Source organism: Nicotiana tomentosiformis, chromosome 2 (assembly GCF_000390325.3).
Source record: "Nicotiana tomentosiformis chromosome 2, ASM39032v3, whole genome shotgun sequence".
Classification (NCBI taxonomy): Eukaryota; Viridiplantae; Streptophyta; class Magnoliopsida; order Solanales; family Solanaceae; genus Nicotiana; species Nicotiana tomentosiformis.
The window spans coordinates 171,545,399-171,563,687 of NC_090813.1; the positions used below are offsets into that span (position 1 = coordinate 171,545,399).

General features: G+C 39.1%; 1 protein-coding gene across 1 annotated transcript; it reads left to right on the forward strand.

The window, feature by feature from the left end:
• Positions 1-385: 385 nt before the first annotated feature.
• LOC138906081 (uncharacterized) lies at positions 386-12,775 on the forward strand. Its single transcript, XM_070194603.1, has 2 exons — positions 386-537; positions 12,112-12,775. Exons 1-2 carry the CDS (start codon positions 386-388, stop codon positions 12,773-12,775), a joined length of 816 nt encoding a protein of 271 aa, XP_070050704.1.
• The last annotated feature ends 5,514 nt before the right edge of the window (positions 12,776-18,289 follow it).

Genomic DNA, 18,289 nt, shown 5'->3' on the forward strand with positions numbered 1-18,289 from the left:
AAGTTGTCTAAGCCCATGTAGTTCTATGAAATAGTGAAGTAATCTTTGTTCCCATTTGTATCAGTCCAAATTATCAATGAAAACAGATTGCTTTGGATCTAAATGTGTCAAGTCTAAATTTTTGTCAAATATCTGCGATTTAGGCCTACCTCTGGCAATGGGAGGTCCTCGCGAATCCAAGGGAACGTGTTAGCCTTAATGCAAGAATTAATTGCTCTGTGTGATTTATTGCTTGTATAAATGAAGAAACTGACTCTTGTTCTTTTTTCTTTTCTTTCTTCTTATTTTTGTTTTGCTTTATTATTACCCCCGAAAAGAAAAGAATGTTGGTTTGTGTCGACTAAAACTGGCAGAACCACCATAAAATCTAAGGTCAAAGGGAAAGATGTCAGTCGCCGAAAACCCTACTGAACATGCTCTGGTCATAGCCGACAGCTCGGGGAAAACAGAAGAAAACGACGACACTAGGAATGATGAACACTTGGCTAGGATTGCCCAGAAAATGGAGTCTCTAATGGAGGAGGTACAGCATATCAGGTAACTAGCGCACCTAGTCGTGACAACACTTCCTAAACCACCTCGATTCCCTTCTTTGGATTCACTCCCTGACCATTTTCCTTCCACATCACGCCAAAATAACAACACCCCAACTTCAGCTCCTACCACTCAATTCATACCTCCAGTGACCTCTGCTAATCCACCAAATCCCCTTATCCGCACTCCCTACGTACCACAGTACGTTCAGACACCACAAAACTTGCCTATTACTACCAATGCAACTCATACCTCTCCTCATAACGGAGTCACTTTCACCACTAACCAGCACATGCATGTGGCACATGCCGCCACCCATGAGCGGTATGTACCCCCTCCCTCCCCATGAGCGGTACGTTCCCCCTGTATATGCCATTTTTGAACCTACCTTTACAGCACCTGTCACGGTCAGGGTGCCTTATGAGATTGACAAGATATGGCGGAGGACTTCATGAATCATTTTTGATTCAACACAGAGATCAATCCTGATCGATTCGCACTGGTGAACCTATAGAAAAAACCACCCGAGTCATTCCAAGAATATGCACGTCGGTCAAGAATTTCAACAAAGCCCAGGAGGGAATATATACTTCGAAAGGATGATAGGAATTATGGGACAGAAATTCTTCGAGCTGGTCAAGATGGAAGATTTCTTAGAAGAGGGCATAAAATCTAGTAAAGTACAATCCATGGCAGCACTGCAAGTGGCCAGCAAGGCCATTCAATCATGGTCGATCTGTAGTAGAAAGAAGAAGAAAGAGGAGCTCTTAGCAGTCGTCCCATACTATTAACCCAACCCACATCACGGAAACCCTTCGTATTCCCCAAACAATCATTCACCACCACCCATTTACACTCAAGTATATAACACCCAACCATATTGCCATCCTCAACCACAATAAAACTCTCCTCAAGCCAACAACAACCAAAACCCACAACGACTATGTTACACCCCATGTTTTCGTTTGTGAAAGTACGCCATAAGTAAATTGATGGAAGCTCGGAGATAAGATGTTACATCCTGCATTTTCGTATGTTAAAGTTTCGTCGTAAGTTAATCGACGTAAGTTCGGGAATGAGATTATTTTGAGAATATAAACATTATGCTACTTCGAACAAGTGATGAATAAATTCGTGAAGGTGAGAAGGTAAGCAAATTGAAGAAAATGAATTTCGTCGAAGTTTGTCATTTTGAGATAAAATATGGTCCAATCTACAATACCCCGTATTTATGGACTAGTGTCATACAAGGTACCACATGACCATGATAGCAAGATGTATAAGGTATGTTAAAAGTAAGTAGCATTTTAAGTAATTTGAGATAATTCTTAATTATTTGGGTAATTGGTTAATTATTGGATTAGTGGAAGATTAATAAGTTAATCAAAAAATTAGTGGTTAATTAATTATAATCTTGGATAAGTTAAAGAGCCCACAACGTGGCAGCCCATGAAAGCCAAAGAAATGACTCTTGAATCACATAGCAACATGGCACATTTAAAAGACTAAGTGGCTAAGTCATCAAATTAGTGGGGCCCATACCCATTAATACAAAAGGGCTTATTTAATACACAAAATAAGAGATGCTTACATTTCCATCTCCAAGTAATGATCTTCAGCAAGAAAATTTCATCCAAGAACCTATATGAGTAACGTGAGTTAATTCAGCAGAGAATTCATACGAGGCATCTTAATATTATAGCAATGTGAGAATTTGCAATTCTAAGGGAGTATGATGTCATATTTCTCAAGAATATCATATGAATTTTTCCCTACTCCGATCTTGCAGTAACGTGTTTTGTCGCGATTGTCGGGTGTTGGAAGGATTGTCAAGAAAACCAGCTCAGGTATGTTAAGGCTATCCCTTCTTTCTTTTGACATGATCAATACGATACAAACGAAACAAGTAAACACACAACTTTCATAAATAACTCTATTCATAGAAGTACTAGGGGTGTCTATATTCTTGATTCCCCATGTGAATTATTATTATATCTTCTATTCATGGGTCTCAGAAAAATACGTAGTAGATAAAGTTTATCCGAAAGGCATATTGATCTTATGGCATTCCGAGAAATTTTATTAACGAAATTCTTATGCATTTCATGCATTTATACATGTACATTGGCCCATGACCAGATGGCGTTATATACGCGTATATTATATGTATATGGGATATGGAAAAAGGTTATGGCATTATATACGCACCACCACCTGATCAGTTGGTATACGTTGATGATTTGCCCACAGTGGCCGAGATGATATGATGGGATGCTCTAAGAGGCTTGATGATGTTATGAACGCATATACCTATGCATTGTATGACATTTATATGCATATGCATGACATTATAATTTTAATGATTCATATAATTGTTCAGACTTACATGTTGAGTCTTTTACTCCATGTTTCTCTCATGTCTATTATTTACTAATTTGCATTCCTTACATACTCGGTATATTATTTGTACTGACGTCACTTTTGCTTGGGGATGCTACGTTTCATGCCCGTAGGTCCCGATAGATAGGTCGAGAGTCCTCCAAGTAGGCTATCAGCTCAGCGAAAGGTGTTGGTGCGCTTCATTTGCTCCGGAGTTGCTATTTGGTCAGTATGATTAAGATATGTGTTGATTGGTATGGCGGAGCTCTGTCCCGACCTTTATGACAATTATGTATTCTTAGAGTCTTGTAGACAGATGTCATGTATATGAAAGGTTGTATGACCTTGTCGGCCTATGTTCAGTGTACGAGTGCTCATTGTGGCCTTATAGGCCCATATGTCAAATGTATAAGTTTTTATATCAGATTGGGTTGTCTTATATTGAGTATTCCCTTATGTTTATTCTAGTTAGCCTATGACAGCCCGTTTGGTCCATTTTCCAATGACAGTACAATAAGAAGGATATGTAACGTTGGTACTCGGCTGAGTAAGGCACCGAGTGCCCGTCGCGGCCCATAGGTTTGGGTGGTGACAAAAGTGGTATCAGAGCAGTTCTGTCCTAGGGAGTCTACAAGTCGTGTCTAGTAGAGTCTTATTTATGGTTGTGTTGTGCACCATACTTATAAGCAGGAGGCTACAAGGCATTTAGGATTGTCATTCTTTCTTCTTACTCTAGATCGTGTGGTAGAGCTCAGTTGTAAGAACTCAATTTCCTAAACTCTATCTTATTCATAATACGACGATGCCTACATCTAGAAAGATGGTTGGTAAGGGATTGAATAAGGCTGTGGAAGAGTTGAGTAAGAGGAACTAGATTTTGCATCATGCTTATGATGAGTAAAGGTAAGGTCTCCAGCAGATCATGTGTGTACTAAGACGTGTAAGCTTCTTGATAAGGATACTTAAGGCAAGAATATTTATCCACCTCTATGGTGTAAGACAGAGAGAATCAGAAGATAGATACAAATTTCAACAAGTAAAAGAACCAAGATGAAAAAGGGTATGAGGTACCCAGCTAATGAGGATTATCAATATTTACAATTCAGGCAAAGGAATATAAGCCTTTTGAATTACATTCAACAATAACAGAGGTATGTACAATTGGCCACACCTATCTCATTTATGCCCTATGGGGGCTAAAAGAAGTAGTGTAAGAGAAGGCACGATATTAGGATGTAGCTAGGGTTAGGGTAACCCAAAAATGGGGGATGGATTGTTAGCGTTAGCTGACATTTCTGAAGGATATTGCAAATGTGCTAATAGATCTCCTTGTGAGACACCCAGATGGTGCACTCTAAAATAGTACATCTAGATATGAGTACTACAAAGATAGGCACTGGAAGCCTGGAAGGGATAAATATTACCTTACTGTGGCTTCCGTTTCTAGTAGAGAAAGAATGTTAGGCAATCCGAAGAGCCAGTAGATGGAGCAAGGGGAGCTAAAAGCAAAATAATGTCTTGTTCCAGTTTTCAGAAAAAAGTGATAGACATAATTGTTAGCAGGAAATAAGAAGAAAGTTAATGAAGCATTATAAGTAAGATGCGATACATGGATTACAACGGTAGATCAAAAATATGATAGTATTATAGAGTCTATAGTCAAGTGAAGGAAAAGACGAAAGGTGACAGGCCTTGAGACAACAAAAGAGTATAGGCCATAAAGTCATACCCTCATTTCGAGAAATAAGTTCATGACTCTAATGTGATTACCAAAAGGAAAAGTTAGACCCCAGAGTAGTAGAAATTGGTATGGGTTGGTGAGGAATATAAACTAAACATGAATTGGGGACTGAGTGATTTGATAATAGTCGGCATCATGAGAATATCAGAGATTGCGTCCCGGCAATAATAGAATGGACGACAGAAGAATAATAAAGGTCATTTAGGAAGACGCTTCCCTAAAGCAAGCAAGGTAAGCAAAGTTAATCTTAAGAGACTGTATGTGCCAGTTACACTAAGTGTCACCCTCGCGAGTAAGGAATTTCGTTATCCTTGGTACAGAAGGATTACCGCGAGGCGAGTAAGGATCATTGATGATGTGGAAAGACGCCAAAGATGAAGTGGTAAAACATCTATACGTAGATCATCGTACCACTAAATCTTAGTACTCACCTAAGGGGGGAATATGGAGTGATGTGGAATTAAGTCATAATTAAATGGTTCAAGTAACTATGGAATAGTAAAGGACAAATGCGATAAAAATGAGAAAGGGATGACATTGCACTTATTCAAATCCTAGAGATATGCTACGATTCCAGAACATTATGCAAACATGACGTCAAGGAGAGGAAGTAAGGGTTCCAGTCCCAGATGTTATTAATAAATAAGGATCCAGTGCGAGACGTAAGTTAAGACAAAGGAAATAACCCAATAAAGATTACGCGAAGTATAGAAATGAGAATGGACCAACGAGTAGTTAGTAGTTGATTCAAGAAGAGTCTAGTTATGGCTAGACAAGAGGATATAGACAAATCAATATATCGTACAAGATAAACATAGTAAACCCCAACATGGGGAATTCAGTCTCGCAGATATGACATTGTGACCCTTGAGAAATATTCAGATAGGAGTTGGTGTAGTTAAAGGTACCGTATGAGTATTACGAAAATAAAAGAGAATGCCACTGGGAAGACAGCCAAAATATCAGTTCAGAAGCAAACCATACAAGCACAAAGGCATGGGAATAAGTAACTACGGATAATTATAGGCGAGGAAGAACATCAAAAATTCTGTCAAGTATACGATGTAATAAGATCGCAGCTTTAGAAGAGTCAAAAGGTCTTCCCTAAGTACTACAATGAAAGACTAGCTAAGGAAATAAGGAAGAAGGCTTCAACCTAAGCACAGTGTCCTAAAGATGAAATGGTCAGGTAAAAACAGTCTCACTACAATATTGTATGCACTCCATGAGAAAGTGGCACCTACCGTGGCTAAGGAAAGGGTAAAAAATATCAAAAGTAATATTCGAGATCAAATGAGTTGCACAAAACTTTTGGCATGCGTGGGAACTAAGATAAGCTAAGTATGCATGCAACAAGTGGCAAAACGACCAGGAAAAGTAATTGCTTACACTTAAAGAAAGTTGAGAAGGAACAAAATTATTCGATCAGTGATCCAGAGTGAGTTACGTTATGAATGCACTTAAGATTTCAAAGTATTATCCATGCAGCATATATGTTGACATCATACAGCCGTAGAAGACTCCGGTATAAGTTAAAAGAAAGAATTGAGCCTAGGTCATAGACAAAGGATTGAATTATTAGAAGATTGTATCATGGACATTCCATATCATCCATGAAGGGCTAAAGTAATAACTGATACCAAGAGGCACAGATCGGAAGATAGCTTATGCCTACATAAAGGCTGATCAGAAGGAAGAGAAAACTAAAGATTTTCTTCAATGAAGTAAATCAGGAGTCTGATTATTGGACCCAGAAAATTTTAGACATCATGATTGAGACATAGCATAATCACTCTTAATATCAGAGGTATAAGAGAGATAGTACAACAACTATATTTTATAACAGCTCTACGAGAAATCCAGTTAGAAGAGTACCATCCTCATAAGAAGTACGTATGAAGCTCCCACCGGATTGTGTGTGCACCAGAGGTGCAATTATTATAATAGAGCTTCAAGTTATGGATGTGAATTATACCTATGTGGAAGGGAGGTCATGAAAGAGATAGAAGATGTGATGCAAGATTTTAAGGTAAGTAAGGTAAAGGTGAACAACGTACAAGATACTCAAGTGCAGAAGGTTGTGAATAATCCATACTTAAGATAGAGGGCTAAAAGAGTTGAGATTCAGTATCCAGGAATGATAGCGGTGTCATTAGTGGCATATCTTCCAGCCTATGGTTTCTAGGTACCGAGAGGCCTAGTTAAGAGAGTAAAGAAGAGTTTGAGACGATGTGATGTCTCGCTTGATGTTTCAGAATAACATAAGGAAATCTATGGTGTAAGAAAGTTGAAGGAAGGTCACGAGCTAAAGTATGGTAGAGCGACAAAGTTTTAGGAACATAGGAGTAAGGATGAGAAAAGGCGAGTGAGAAGGTGACCATAATGGATAAATCCTCGGGATTAATCTCATGAAAATAAGAGAGCTGATGGTTTCTCTAAGTTATAGAAAGCTCAATATAGCCTGAATAAACTCAAAGGAATCTAAGACTAGTAGCATTTAGAAAATATGGAATGCTGCCCTGGTAGTATAATAAGGGTGTAATTGTGACAGATAAAGGATGACGTTTGGGCCTTCGATTGAGTAATGATTTGAAAAATAAAACAAAATGGGGATTTCATGGACTGCACAGGATTAAAATACCCACGTAAGGTGAATCACATTGGGAGGCTATGAAATACGGTTATTGAAGTATGGTATGGCCTCAGGTGGATCAGGAAAATCACTTCAAATGTTCCTCAATGCAACATAAGCCCTAGTGGCAAGGTATTACGTAAGAAGTTTCAAGTTATCAGTGGTAGATTGTAGATCAATATTGAGATGAATCAACAATAGATGGATAAAAGTTACAAAGTATAAGATGAGATTAGACCATCATTCTTAAGATGAACAGTAATGAAGAAGCATTAAAGGACTTAGATTTATGCATATAGGATAAGCAACGAGAGTAACCTGGAGTTGGTAGCAGACCTCAGTAACAATAAATCAAACTAAGAGTTATGGCAGTAAAGTCATATAGATGGATAAACGAATCTATGAAATAAGGTATAACAATATTTCTAAGATCAACAAAGTACCGAGCGAAGAACTTCAGTATACCCATAGATGCCCAGAGGGACATCTTATCAAGCTCTGTATATGTTTACAAAGTGAGGCCTAGAGATTGGCTAAAAGCCGGAGGAAAAAGGAGAGAAGAGTCGCATAGGCGCACTTACAAGGTCAGAGTCGTACAGGTTGCATGATAGAAGGTAGCAACAGTTCTGAGATTGGGAGGATTCCGACCACAGGTCATGGTGTGAGAAATAGGCCTAAAGGGGAGAATGCCCTGGCCTTTGGATTTATTCATAGAACAGTTGCCTAGATGGCAAGGAGAGTACTAAAGTATTCGCAAGAGTTATAGGTCATGATAATGATAAGTGCATCGGTCAACATTCGAGGACGAATGTTTCAAAGGGGGGAATGATGTTACACCCTATGTTTTCGTACCTGAAAGTACGCCATAAGTAAATTGATGGATGCTCGGAGATGAGATGTTACATCCCGCATTTTCGTATGTTAAAGTTTTGTCGTAAGTTAATCGACATAAGTTCGGGAATGATACTATTTTGAGATTATAAGAATTATGATACTTCGAATAAGTGATGAGTAAATTCGTGAAGGTGAGAGGGTAAGCAAATTAAAGAAAATAAATTTCGTCGAAGTTTGTCATTTTGAGATAAAATACGGTCCAAGCTACAATACCCCATATTTATGGACTAGTGTCATATAAGGTACCACATGATCATGATAGCAAGATGTATAAGGTGTGTTAAAAGTAAGTAGTATTTTAAGTAATTTGAGATAATTCTTAATTATGTGGGTAATTGGTTAATTATTAGATTAGTGGGAGATTAATAAGTTAATCAAGAGATTAGTGGTTAATTAATGATAATCTTGGATAAGTTAAAGATCCCACAACGTGGCAGCCTATGAAAGCCAAAGAAATGACTCTTGAATCACATAGCAACATGGCACATTTAAAAGACTAAGTGGCTAAGTCATCAAATTAATGGGGCCCATACCCACTAATATAAAAGGGCTTCTTTAATACACAAAATAAGAGATGCTTACATTTCCATATCCAAGTAATGATCTTCAGCAAGAAAATTTCATCCAAGAGCCTATATGAGTAACGTGAGTTAATTTAGCAGAGAATTCATACGAGGCATCTTAATATTATAGCAACGTGAGAATTTGAAATTCTAAAAGAGTACGGTGCAATCTTTCTCAGGAATATCATTCGGATTTTTCCCTACTCCGATCTTGCAGTCACGTGTTTCGTCGCGATTGTCGGGTGTTGGAAGGATTGTCAAGAGAACCGGCTCAGGTATGTTAAGGCTATCCCTTCTTTCTTTTGGCATGATCAATACGATACAAACGAAACGAGTAAACGCACAACTTTCATAAATGAGTCAATTCATAGAGGTACTAGGGGTGTCTATATTCTTGATTCTCCATGTGAATTATTATTATATCTTCTGTTCATGGGTCTCAGAAAATACGTAATTCATAAAGTTTATCCGAAAGGCATATTGATCTTATGACATTCCGAGAAATCTTATTAACGAAATTATTATGCATTTCATGCATTTATATATGTACATTGATGCATGACCAGATGGAGTTATATACGCGTATATTATATGTATATGGGATATGGGAGAAGGTTATGGCGTTATATACGTACCACCACCTGATCAGCTGGTATACTTTGATGATTTGCCTACAGTGTCCGAGATGATATGATGGGATGCTTGATGATGTTATGAACGCATATACCTATGCATTGTATGACATTTATATGCATATGCATGACATTATAATTTTAATGATTCATATAATTGTTCAGACTTACATGTTGAGTCTTTTACTCCATGTTTCTCTCATGTCTATTATTTACTGATTTGCATTCCTTACATACTCGGTACATTATTTATACTGACGTCACTTTTGCCTGGGGACGCTGCGTTTCATGCCCGTAGGTCCTGATAGACAGGTCGAGAGTCCTCCAAGTAGGCTATCAGCTCAGCGGAAGGTGTTGGTGCGCTCCATTTGCTCCGGAGTTGCTATTTGGTCAGTATGATTAAGATATGTGTTGATTGGTATGGCGGAGCTCTGTCCCAACCTTTATGACAATTATGTATTCTTAGAGGCTTGTAGATAGATGTCATGTATATGAAAGGTTGTATGACCTTGTCGGCCTATGTTCAGTGTACGAGTGCTCATTGTGGCCTTATAGGCCCGTATGTCAAATGTATAAGTTTTTATATCAGATTGGGTTATCTTATATTGAGTATTCCTTTATGTTTATTCTGGTTAGCCCATGACGGCCCGTTTGGCCCATTTGCCAATGACATTACGATAAGAAGGATATGTAATGTTGGTACTCGATTGAGTAAGGCACTGGGTGCCCATCGCGGCCGATAGGTTTGGTTCGTGACAGACCATATGCTCATGTCCAAACCACTACTTACCAAAACCGACCTGCTTATCCATCACGCCCTTGTACCAACTTTGAAGAGAGGGTCCTAGAAATTATACAGGTCTGACGAAATCACAGAGCCATTTGAACATAATGGGCAGAAAGGAAGGTCCAGCATAGGATATCAGCCTTCGAAAGGGACAACTCATACTGTTAGCTCCGAAAAAAAGGTTTTTATGCCAGAGCATGTTGCGAGTACGGGTTAGAGTTCAGTACCAGAAAATGATATCATCGACGGGATGGGAAAGTTGTTTGTGAATATGATTGAAGAATGATGTGAAGGGACTGACATCAAGACACCGACTATCAGGGATGCCAAACTAGGGGAAGAGCTACGGAATTAAACCGCCAGTCCATCTTTAGTTCGTCGGGAGTCTTGATAGTATGGAACTGTAAATTTTTCTTTTGAAAAGCGCACGATCAATTGAGGCATGCACCGTGCTTGTACCATTTTGTCATTTACCTCTTTCGAACGCTTAAGATGTTCCTTATTTAAAGAAATAAAAACAATCATTTTCTCAAATATTGCAACTTTATTTACCGCTTTATTTATACTTAGTTTTTCTTTTCAGTAATCAAACTACCAAAAATCTGCGTTCCGCGATTATGACATGTAACAAAACTGTTGAGCGCAATGACCCGAATTACGAGGAGTACGACGAGAGTATGATTCCATAAAATCTCTCGCATGAGGTCGAACAATTGGAGAGTCAGAAAAAGCCTAAACTCGAAGAGATAAAAGTGGTTAATCATGGAAGTGAAGAAGGCATAAAAGAAACCAGAATCAGCATTCACTTAGAAGTCGAGCAGAAGGAAAAATTAATTGAGCTCCTCCGACAGTACATTGATGTGTTCGCATGGTCATATGATGACATGCCGGCCAAGCAGAAACCTAGAAAATTCAAACCTGATTTGAGTCTGAGGATAGAGGAAGAAGTGACCAAGAAAATGTGGTGAGGGTCACCAACTATCTAATATGGTTGGCAAACATCGTCCCGGTACCCAAGAAAAATGGAAAGAACAAAATATGTGTGGATTACCGAGATCTCAACAAAGCTAGTCCAGAGGACGATTTTCCTCTGTCGAATATCCACATCCTCATCGACAATTGCGCGAAGCATGAACTGCAGTCTTTGTGGATTGTTTCACTGGGTACCACCAAATCTTGATGCACGAGGAAGATTTAGATAAAACGGCCTTCACTAAGCCTTGTGGATTTACTGCTATAGAGTCATGCCGTTTGGTCTCAAGAACGCCGGCGCCACCTAAATAAGTGCTATGACGACCCTTTTTCATGACATGATTCATAAGGAGATTGAAGTGTATATGGATGATGTCATCAAAAAGTCTCAAATGAGTTCATAGCACTTGGACGATTTGAGGAAATGTTTCGAATGCCTGCGAAGGTACAGTTTGAAGTTGAACACGGCAAAGTGCGCGTTCGGAGTCCCCGCTAGAAAGTTGTTGGGATTCATTGTAACAAGAAAGGGGATAGAACTAGACCCATCAAAAATCAAGGCCATTCAGGAGTTACCACCGCCAAAGAGCAAGAAGGATGTCATTAGTTTCCTTAGTAGATTGAATTACAGCAGTCGCTTCATAGCCGAGTCCACGGTAATCTATGAACCCATTTTCAAGTTGTTGAAGAAGGATGCTACCACAAAATGGACAGAAGAGTGACAGAAAGCCTTCGACAGAATCAAGGAGTATCTGTCAAATCCGCTAGTGCTGGTTCCCCCCGAACCAAGGAAGCCATTGTTACTCTATTTGTTAGTCTTGGATAATGCCTCCGGTTGTGTGTTGGGATAACATGATGAGACTGGGAGAAAGGACCAGGCAATCTACTACTTAAGTAAGAAGTTCACGCCATGCGAGGCCAAGTATACTATGATAGAACACATTTGTTTATGCTCTAACTTGGATTGCCCATAAACTAAGGCATTACATGTCAGCATACACTACACATCTGATATCTCGGCTCGACCCGCTCAAGTACATCTTCCAGAAGTCGATGCCTACCATAAAGCTAGCTAAATGGCAAATTTTGCTCAGCAAATTTGACATTGTGTACATAACTCAAAAGGCCATCAAAGGACAAGCTTTAGCCGACCACCTCACAGAAAATCCAGTGGATGGGGATTACGAGCCACTTACTACATATTTTCCCGATGAAGAAGTGTTATTTGCTGGAGAAGATATTACAGAATCGTACCCTAGATGGAGACTATTTTTTGATCGAGCAACAAACTTCAAAGGAGTCGAAATTGGGGCAGTCCTGATTTTGGAATCTAGACAACACTATTCAGCATCGGAAAAGATAAGATTCCCTTGCACCAATAATATGGCTGAATACGAAGCGTTCATCCATGGGATCGAAATGGCAGTCAACATGAACGTCAAAGAACTTTTGGTCATAAGAGATTCTGATCTATTGATACATCAAGTCAAAGGGGAATGGTCTACCAAGAATGTCAAGATACTTCCATACATGCACTACGTGAAAGAGCTATGCAAGAAGTTCATAAAGATTGAGTTCAAGCATGTCCCCAGGATTCAGAACGAGTTTGCCAACGCCCTTGCTACCCTATCATATATGATTTAGCATCCAGAAAAGAACTACATTGATCCTATCAAGGTCAAAATCAGGGATCGACGTGTCTATTGCTTCCATGTAGATGAAGAACCAGATCGTAAACCATGGTATCGCGACATCAAGAAATTCCTTGTGACCAGAAAATACTGGAGAATGCTACTAATGGTCAATAGCGAGCCCTCAGGAGGTTGGCGAAATACTTTTTCCTCAACGGGGAAGTCCTGTACAGGAGGACCTCAGACTTAGGTTTATTGAGATATGTAGACGTTGCTGAGGCAACCAGACTATTGGAGGAGATACATGTAGGAACGTGCATAGCCCACATGAACGTGTGCACATTAGCTAAGAAGATCTTGAGAGCTGGATACTTTTGGATGACTATGGAAAGCGACAGTATCCGCTACATAGATAAGTGTCACCAGTGTAAGATTCACGAGGATTTTATCAGGGTTCCACTGAATGAGTTAAACGTAATGGGTTTACCCTGATCGTTAGCCGCTTGGGTCATGGACATGATTGGACCTATAGAGCCTGCAACATCAAATGGACACCATTTCATCTTGGTAGCTATCAACTATTTCACCAAATGGGTCGAGGCATCTACTTACAAGGTCGTCACAAAGAAGGTAGTGGCAGATTTCATCTGGAACAACATCGTCTGCAGATTTGGGATAGTGGAGTCTATTATCACTAACAACGGCGTTAACCTCAGCAGCGACCTCATGAGGGAAATCTGCGTAAAATTAAGAATCGTCCACTGCAATTCCACAGCCTACAAAACATAAATGAATGGGGCAGTCGAGGTAGCCAATAAGAATTTCAAGGGAATTCTACTGAAGATAGTGGACAATCAGAGACAATGGCACGAGAAACTACCTTTTGCTTTACTAGGTTACCAGACAACCATGAGAACATCCACTGGGACAACACCGTACATGTTGGTATAAGGCACTGAAGCTGTAATACTCGCAGATGTCAAAATATCATCTTTAAGAGTCATTCAAGAGGCAAAGTTGGATGACACAGAGTAGATACGGGTCAGACAGGAGAAGATCATACTCATTGACGAGAAACGATTGGAGGTAGTATGTCATGGTCAGCTATCAGAACAGGATGGCCAGTGTATTCAACAAGAGAGTTAAATCTCGCCAGTTCGCACCGGGGTAGTTGGTCTTGAAGAAACTCTTTCCCCATTAAGAAGAAGGCAAAGGAAAGTTCGCACCAAACTGGCAAGGGCCTTACGTGGTTCACCGAGCACTGTCGGGTGGATCTCTAATCTTAGAATAAATGGATGGAAGAGTTAACACAAAGCGTATCAACTCAGATGCAAACAAGAGATACTATGTTTGAAGACAAATTGTGTTAAGTTTTAATGTAACAGAACTACATTCAACTTGACTTCCCATGGAGGGATACGTAGGCAACCCATGTAGGGTTCGGTTTCTCTTCCCCATTTCTCTTGTAATAGAAAAACCAAATATCACTTTTGTATGTTGCTCAGAAACTACGACGACTTGATTTTCTTATAAAGGAATACGTTGGCAATCCTCATCGAATTCAGTCTTTTTTTGTAACTGAACTACGTTTTGGCCTGATTCCATTTGGATACGTAGGCAATCTGAGTCAGACTCGGCCATTTTAATTCTTAATCTCATCATTTGCATCTGTTATAATTGAACTACGCTTTAACCTGATTCCATTTGGATATGTATGTTGCCTGAGTCAGGCTCGGTCATCTTCATCGTATTTTATCATAATCCACGAACTACGTTCAGACCTGATTCTATTTTGGATACGTAGGCAACCTGAATGGGTTCGGTCATAACCTTAGGAAAGCTTTGTAATGCATTAGTTCGAATTAGGACGCAGTCGCGATAGCAAGCAACCGCGTTGTTAGAAGCATCATGGGAGGTCGACATCACCAGGAAAATTTTTTCAAGAGGATACGCTCGCGTGTGGAGAATCTATCATAACAAGTCATAATCCAGAACGACGGCATTTGCCTTAAAAACAAAGTATTTTCAAAATGTTTTCTAAAGTAAAAAATATTTATACTGTAATTTGTTCCATCTACCGAACTTCACGGTGCAATCATGTCAAAGGCCGGAGCAAACTAACACTGTGGTCAACACAAACCAACTTCCCCACCCCCATTAAGAATATTTCTTTGAGTGCAGGGTCAACAAGGAGAAAAGAGGCATTAGGACCACACTGGGGCAAATGACGGGCCTGCCACTTGCTTAAGATTATCTCTCTTCCTTCTTTACATGAATATTTCTAGTATAGCTAAAGCTAACCTTTAAATCCTTTGCAAGTACCTCAGAATCAGACAGTTGATACAGATAAACTTGTAAATAGCAAATCGTCAGCTCAAATAATCGGAGCACCCTGTACAAACGAGCCATCGACTTCACCAATTGAAGTTCTATTTATAGCAAACCGTCAGCTCAATCGACTGGAGTGCCCTGTACAAATCGAACGCCGTCTTCACCAACCGGATCCTTATATATAGCAAACTTCAAACTTTGCCAACAAAGCAACTCACATCGCTGCTCCGTCGTAACGGATGCCAAAATAGACAGTCACAAACCTCGTCACTGATGTTCTTCCAATCGATGGCCGCAACTTAGCTACGCAGTCAAGAGTATCTCTTGGGCATGTTGTTATTTCCTTTGCTATTACTTTGAATTTTTTAACGTTTTGCTCATGCAGCTTTATGCATGATTACGGTTTAGTCAATCACTCCCAAGCGGAGATTACTTTACATTTTAGTGCAAAGATCTCCCAACAAGCAGAGACGCACTCTACAATATCAAGCTCTTCCAACAAGCGGAGACATTTCTCAGTGCAAAGCTCTCCCAACCAGCGGAGACGCACTATACCGATTAAGCTCTCCCAACAAGCGGAAACAACTTTCAAATGCTCTAACAACTGTGGAATGGTACACACCCCGGCTAACAAATCGGGTAAAGATCAATTATCCCATCATCCCAATCCCAAATAACGGTTACCCGGTCGCCAGGTATCATTTGCATCGCATCTTAATATACTCTACATTGCAATATATTGGTATGCGTGTATGTTATTTGTTTTGCAGGAAAAAACATTGCAACGTGAAACTTTTCTTAGCAGCAGACCAAACTACAACGCTATTGGGACATCAAACCCATTAGCGGGCCAAGGATCCAAGATCAAGACGACAGGTGAAACTCAAAGTTTTCAAACCTTCAAATCAAGCCTCAAAATTCAAGCTATCACAAGTGCCCAATCCTCTGTATCGTCGTATCGTCATAATACGATACTGGGGCAATTCCTATGAGTGTCGCTTCCTCAGAAATCTTCACTCCAGAACTACATGAGGCTTGACCCTCATTAAGCTCGAGGTATGTAAGCAATTCAAAGCCAGAAACTCTTTTACAAACCATTATCTCAAAAACTCTTCCCAAAATCTTCCCAGATTTTCCTTTAATTCAATCCTGCAACTCATAATCTTTATGCCACTCCTACAATACATGCCTAGAGTTGGGACAAAATTGGCCTTGGGTTCAATTTCTTTTTCCGAAAACTCTTTCATCGCCTCCGGTCAAAGAGGGGCAGCTGTTGACGACCAATTTTGACCCTCCCTTTTTAAATTAATTTCCTTGTACTTAATAATTTACAATAAATATTTTTAAAGTATTCTCTAATAATAAAAACCTATTTTTACAAATTTATTAAGTATTAGTTTTAAAATTAATCACGTAACATTAATATTATTTAATTACAAATATACTTACTATTCTAAGATTATTAAAATAACCTTTATATATACATTACATAGGTTCTATAATTAATTTAATGAATTACTCTTTAAGTTTTAGTTAATTAGGCTACTATGTTAAAATTCGAAATTAGTGTTGCAATTTAGAAAATAAAATGTTCTTATAAATAATTAAATAAAATAATTAGTAGTATATATAATAATAATAATAATTTTACAACTTTTTATTGGAAATTGTTAAGTCTATTTAAATTAATTTCAAAAAAGGGATTAAAGGACAAAAGGCTACAAATTGCAGTTCTCAATTAAATGCAAAATGGCCATCTTTTAAATTATTTTTGGCCCAAACGTGCAAGCCCAGTCCGTAATATACCCAGTCCAAATACCCTATCCCCATTTCAATGTGGCAATCTAGGTCACTCTCTTTGCACCAATCACTGTGTGCCACATCATCCTCTCTCACCACTCACAAAACAAACACACTCGCATCTGAGCCGTTGGTCCATCTGATCGATAGTTCACATTTTATCTCCAATTTTCTTTTGATTTTAAACACCCGCCACAGAGATCTCATCACCACCGTACAAAATCGCATCATCTAACGGACACCAAAAATCCCCCCTAAAAATCCTAAATGGTCAAATTATCAGGGCCATTGATCATCAGATCCAATGGCCCAGGTTCTATTTCTAGTCTTTAACCTCAAGACGGACTCGTATTCCCCCAAACCCTAACCCGTTACTCAAAGATCTGAATGCCCTTATTTCCTTTTCCTCTCTCTTTTCTCTTTTCTCTCATCCCCATCAACCATCAATCTCCCAAAACCTTGCACAAATTTGTGCAAGGTCACTTTAAACTACTCTAAATCATCCCTTCTGTCCCTGCTACACCACGAATTCTACTGATAATTTCAAATTTCATCACACAAATTCAAGACCCTTAATCTGAAACCCTAATCTCAAAAAGGAAAACCTTCAAATCACCTGATTTTCTCTCATGAGTCAAAGATCGAGCGTGAAACCACTCTTTGACTTTTGAAATGCGTGAATCCAGCTGGCTATTTCAAATATCATCACTCAAAATTCAAAATGCCCAAACTTGAAACCCTAGACTCAAAAAATGCAACATCAAATCTCTAAATTTTCTTCGTGTTCTGTCAAATCGAAGCATGCATGGAGTGTTCTTAGAGTTCATCATCAGGATTTGATGTCCAGAGGTCAAACTCAATGACCTCTGGACATTGGGGTTTACTCACTGGTCCGAAGCTTCAACAGTCGATGCTCATGTAAACTCGACCCAATTTTTCCCCTTTGTCTCTCAGATTTTTCACTCTATTTTTTCTATCATCATCAATCTTTCATCACTTTTCACTCATGATTTTGAATCCGTTGAAACCCTAGAGCCTTAATGGCACTATAAATAGGGCCTTTATTGTTCTCACCTAACATCATCTACGCAATCACCTAACACTGAAAAGAATACATCGAGAACACTTAACAAAGGCAAAAATTTGTATAATAGTTATTGAATTTTTTTGACTAAGCTCTTACTCGAATTCTGATTTTGATCTGAGGTATTCATTTGGTTGAATTCTCTGAGTTCCTGGGTCCTAATAGCTAAACGAGTTCTATTTGGTATGCTGCCCTAAGAAAGGCCAGTGCACTTTCACCCTCTTTTCTTCTTATTATTTTACTTGATTGTCATGTACATGCTATTATTTTTCTACTAACGGTATTAGCTTATAATGTTTGTCACTAGCCTAT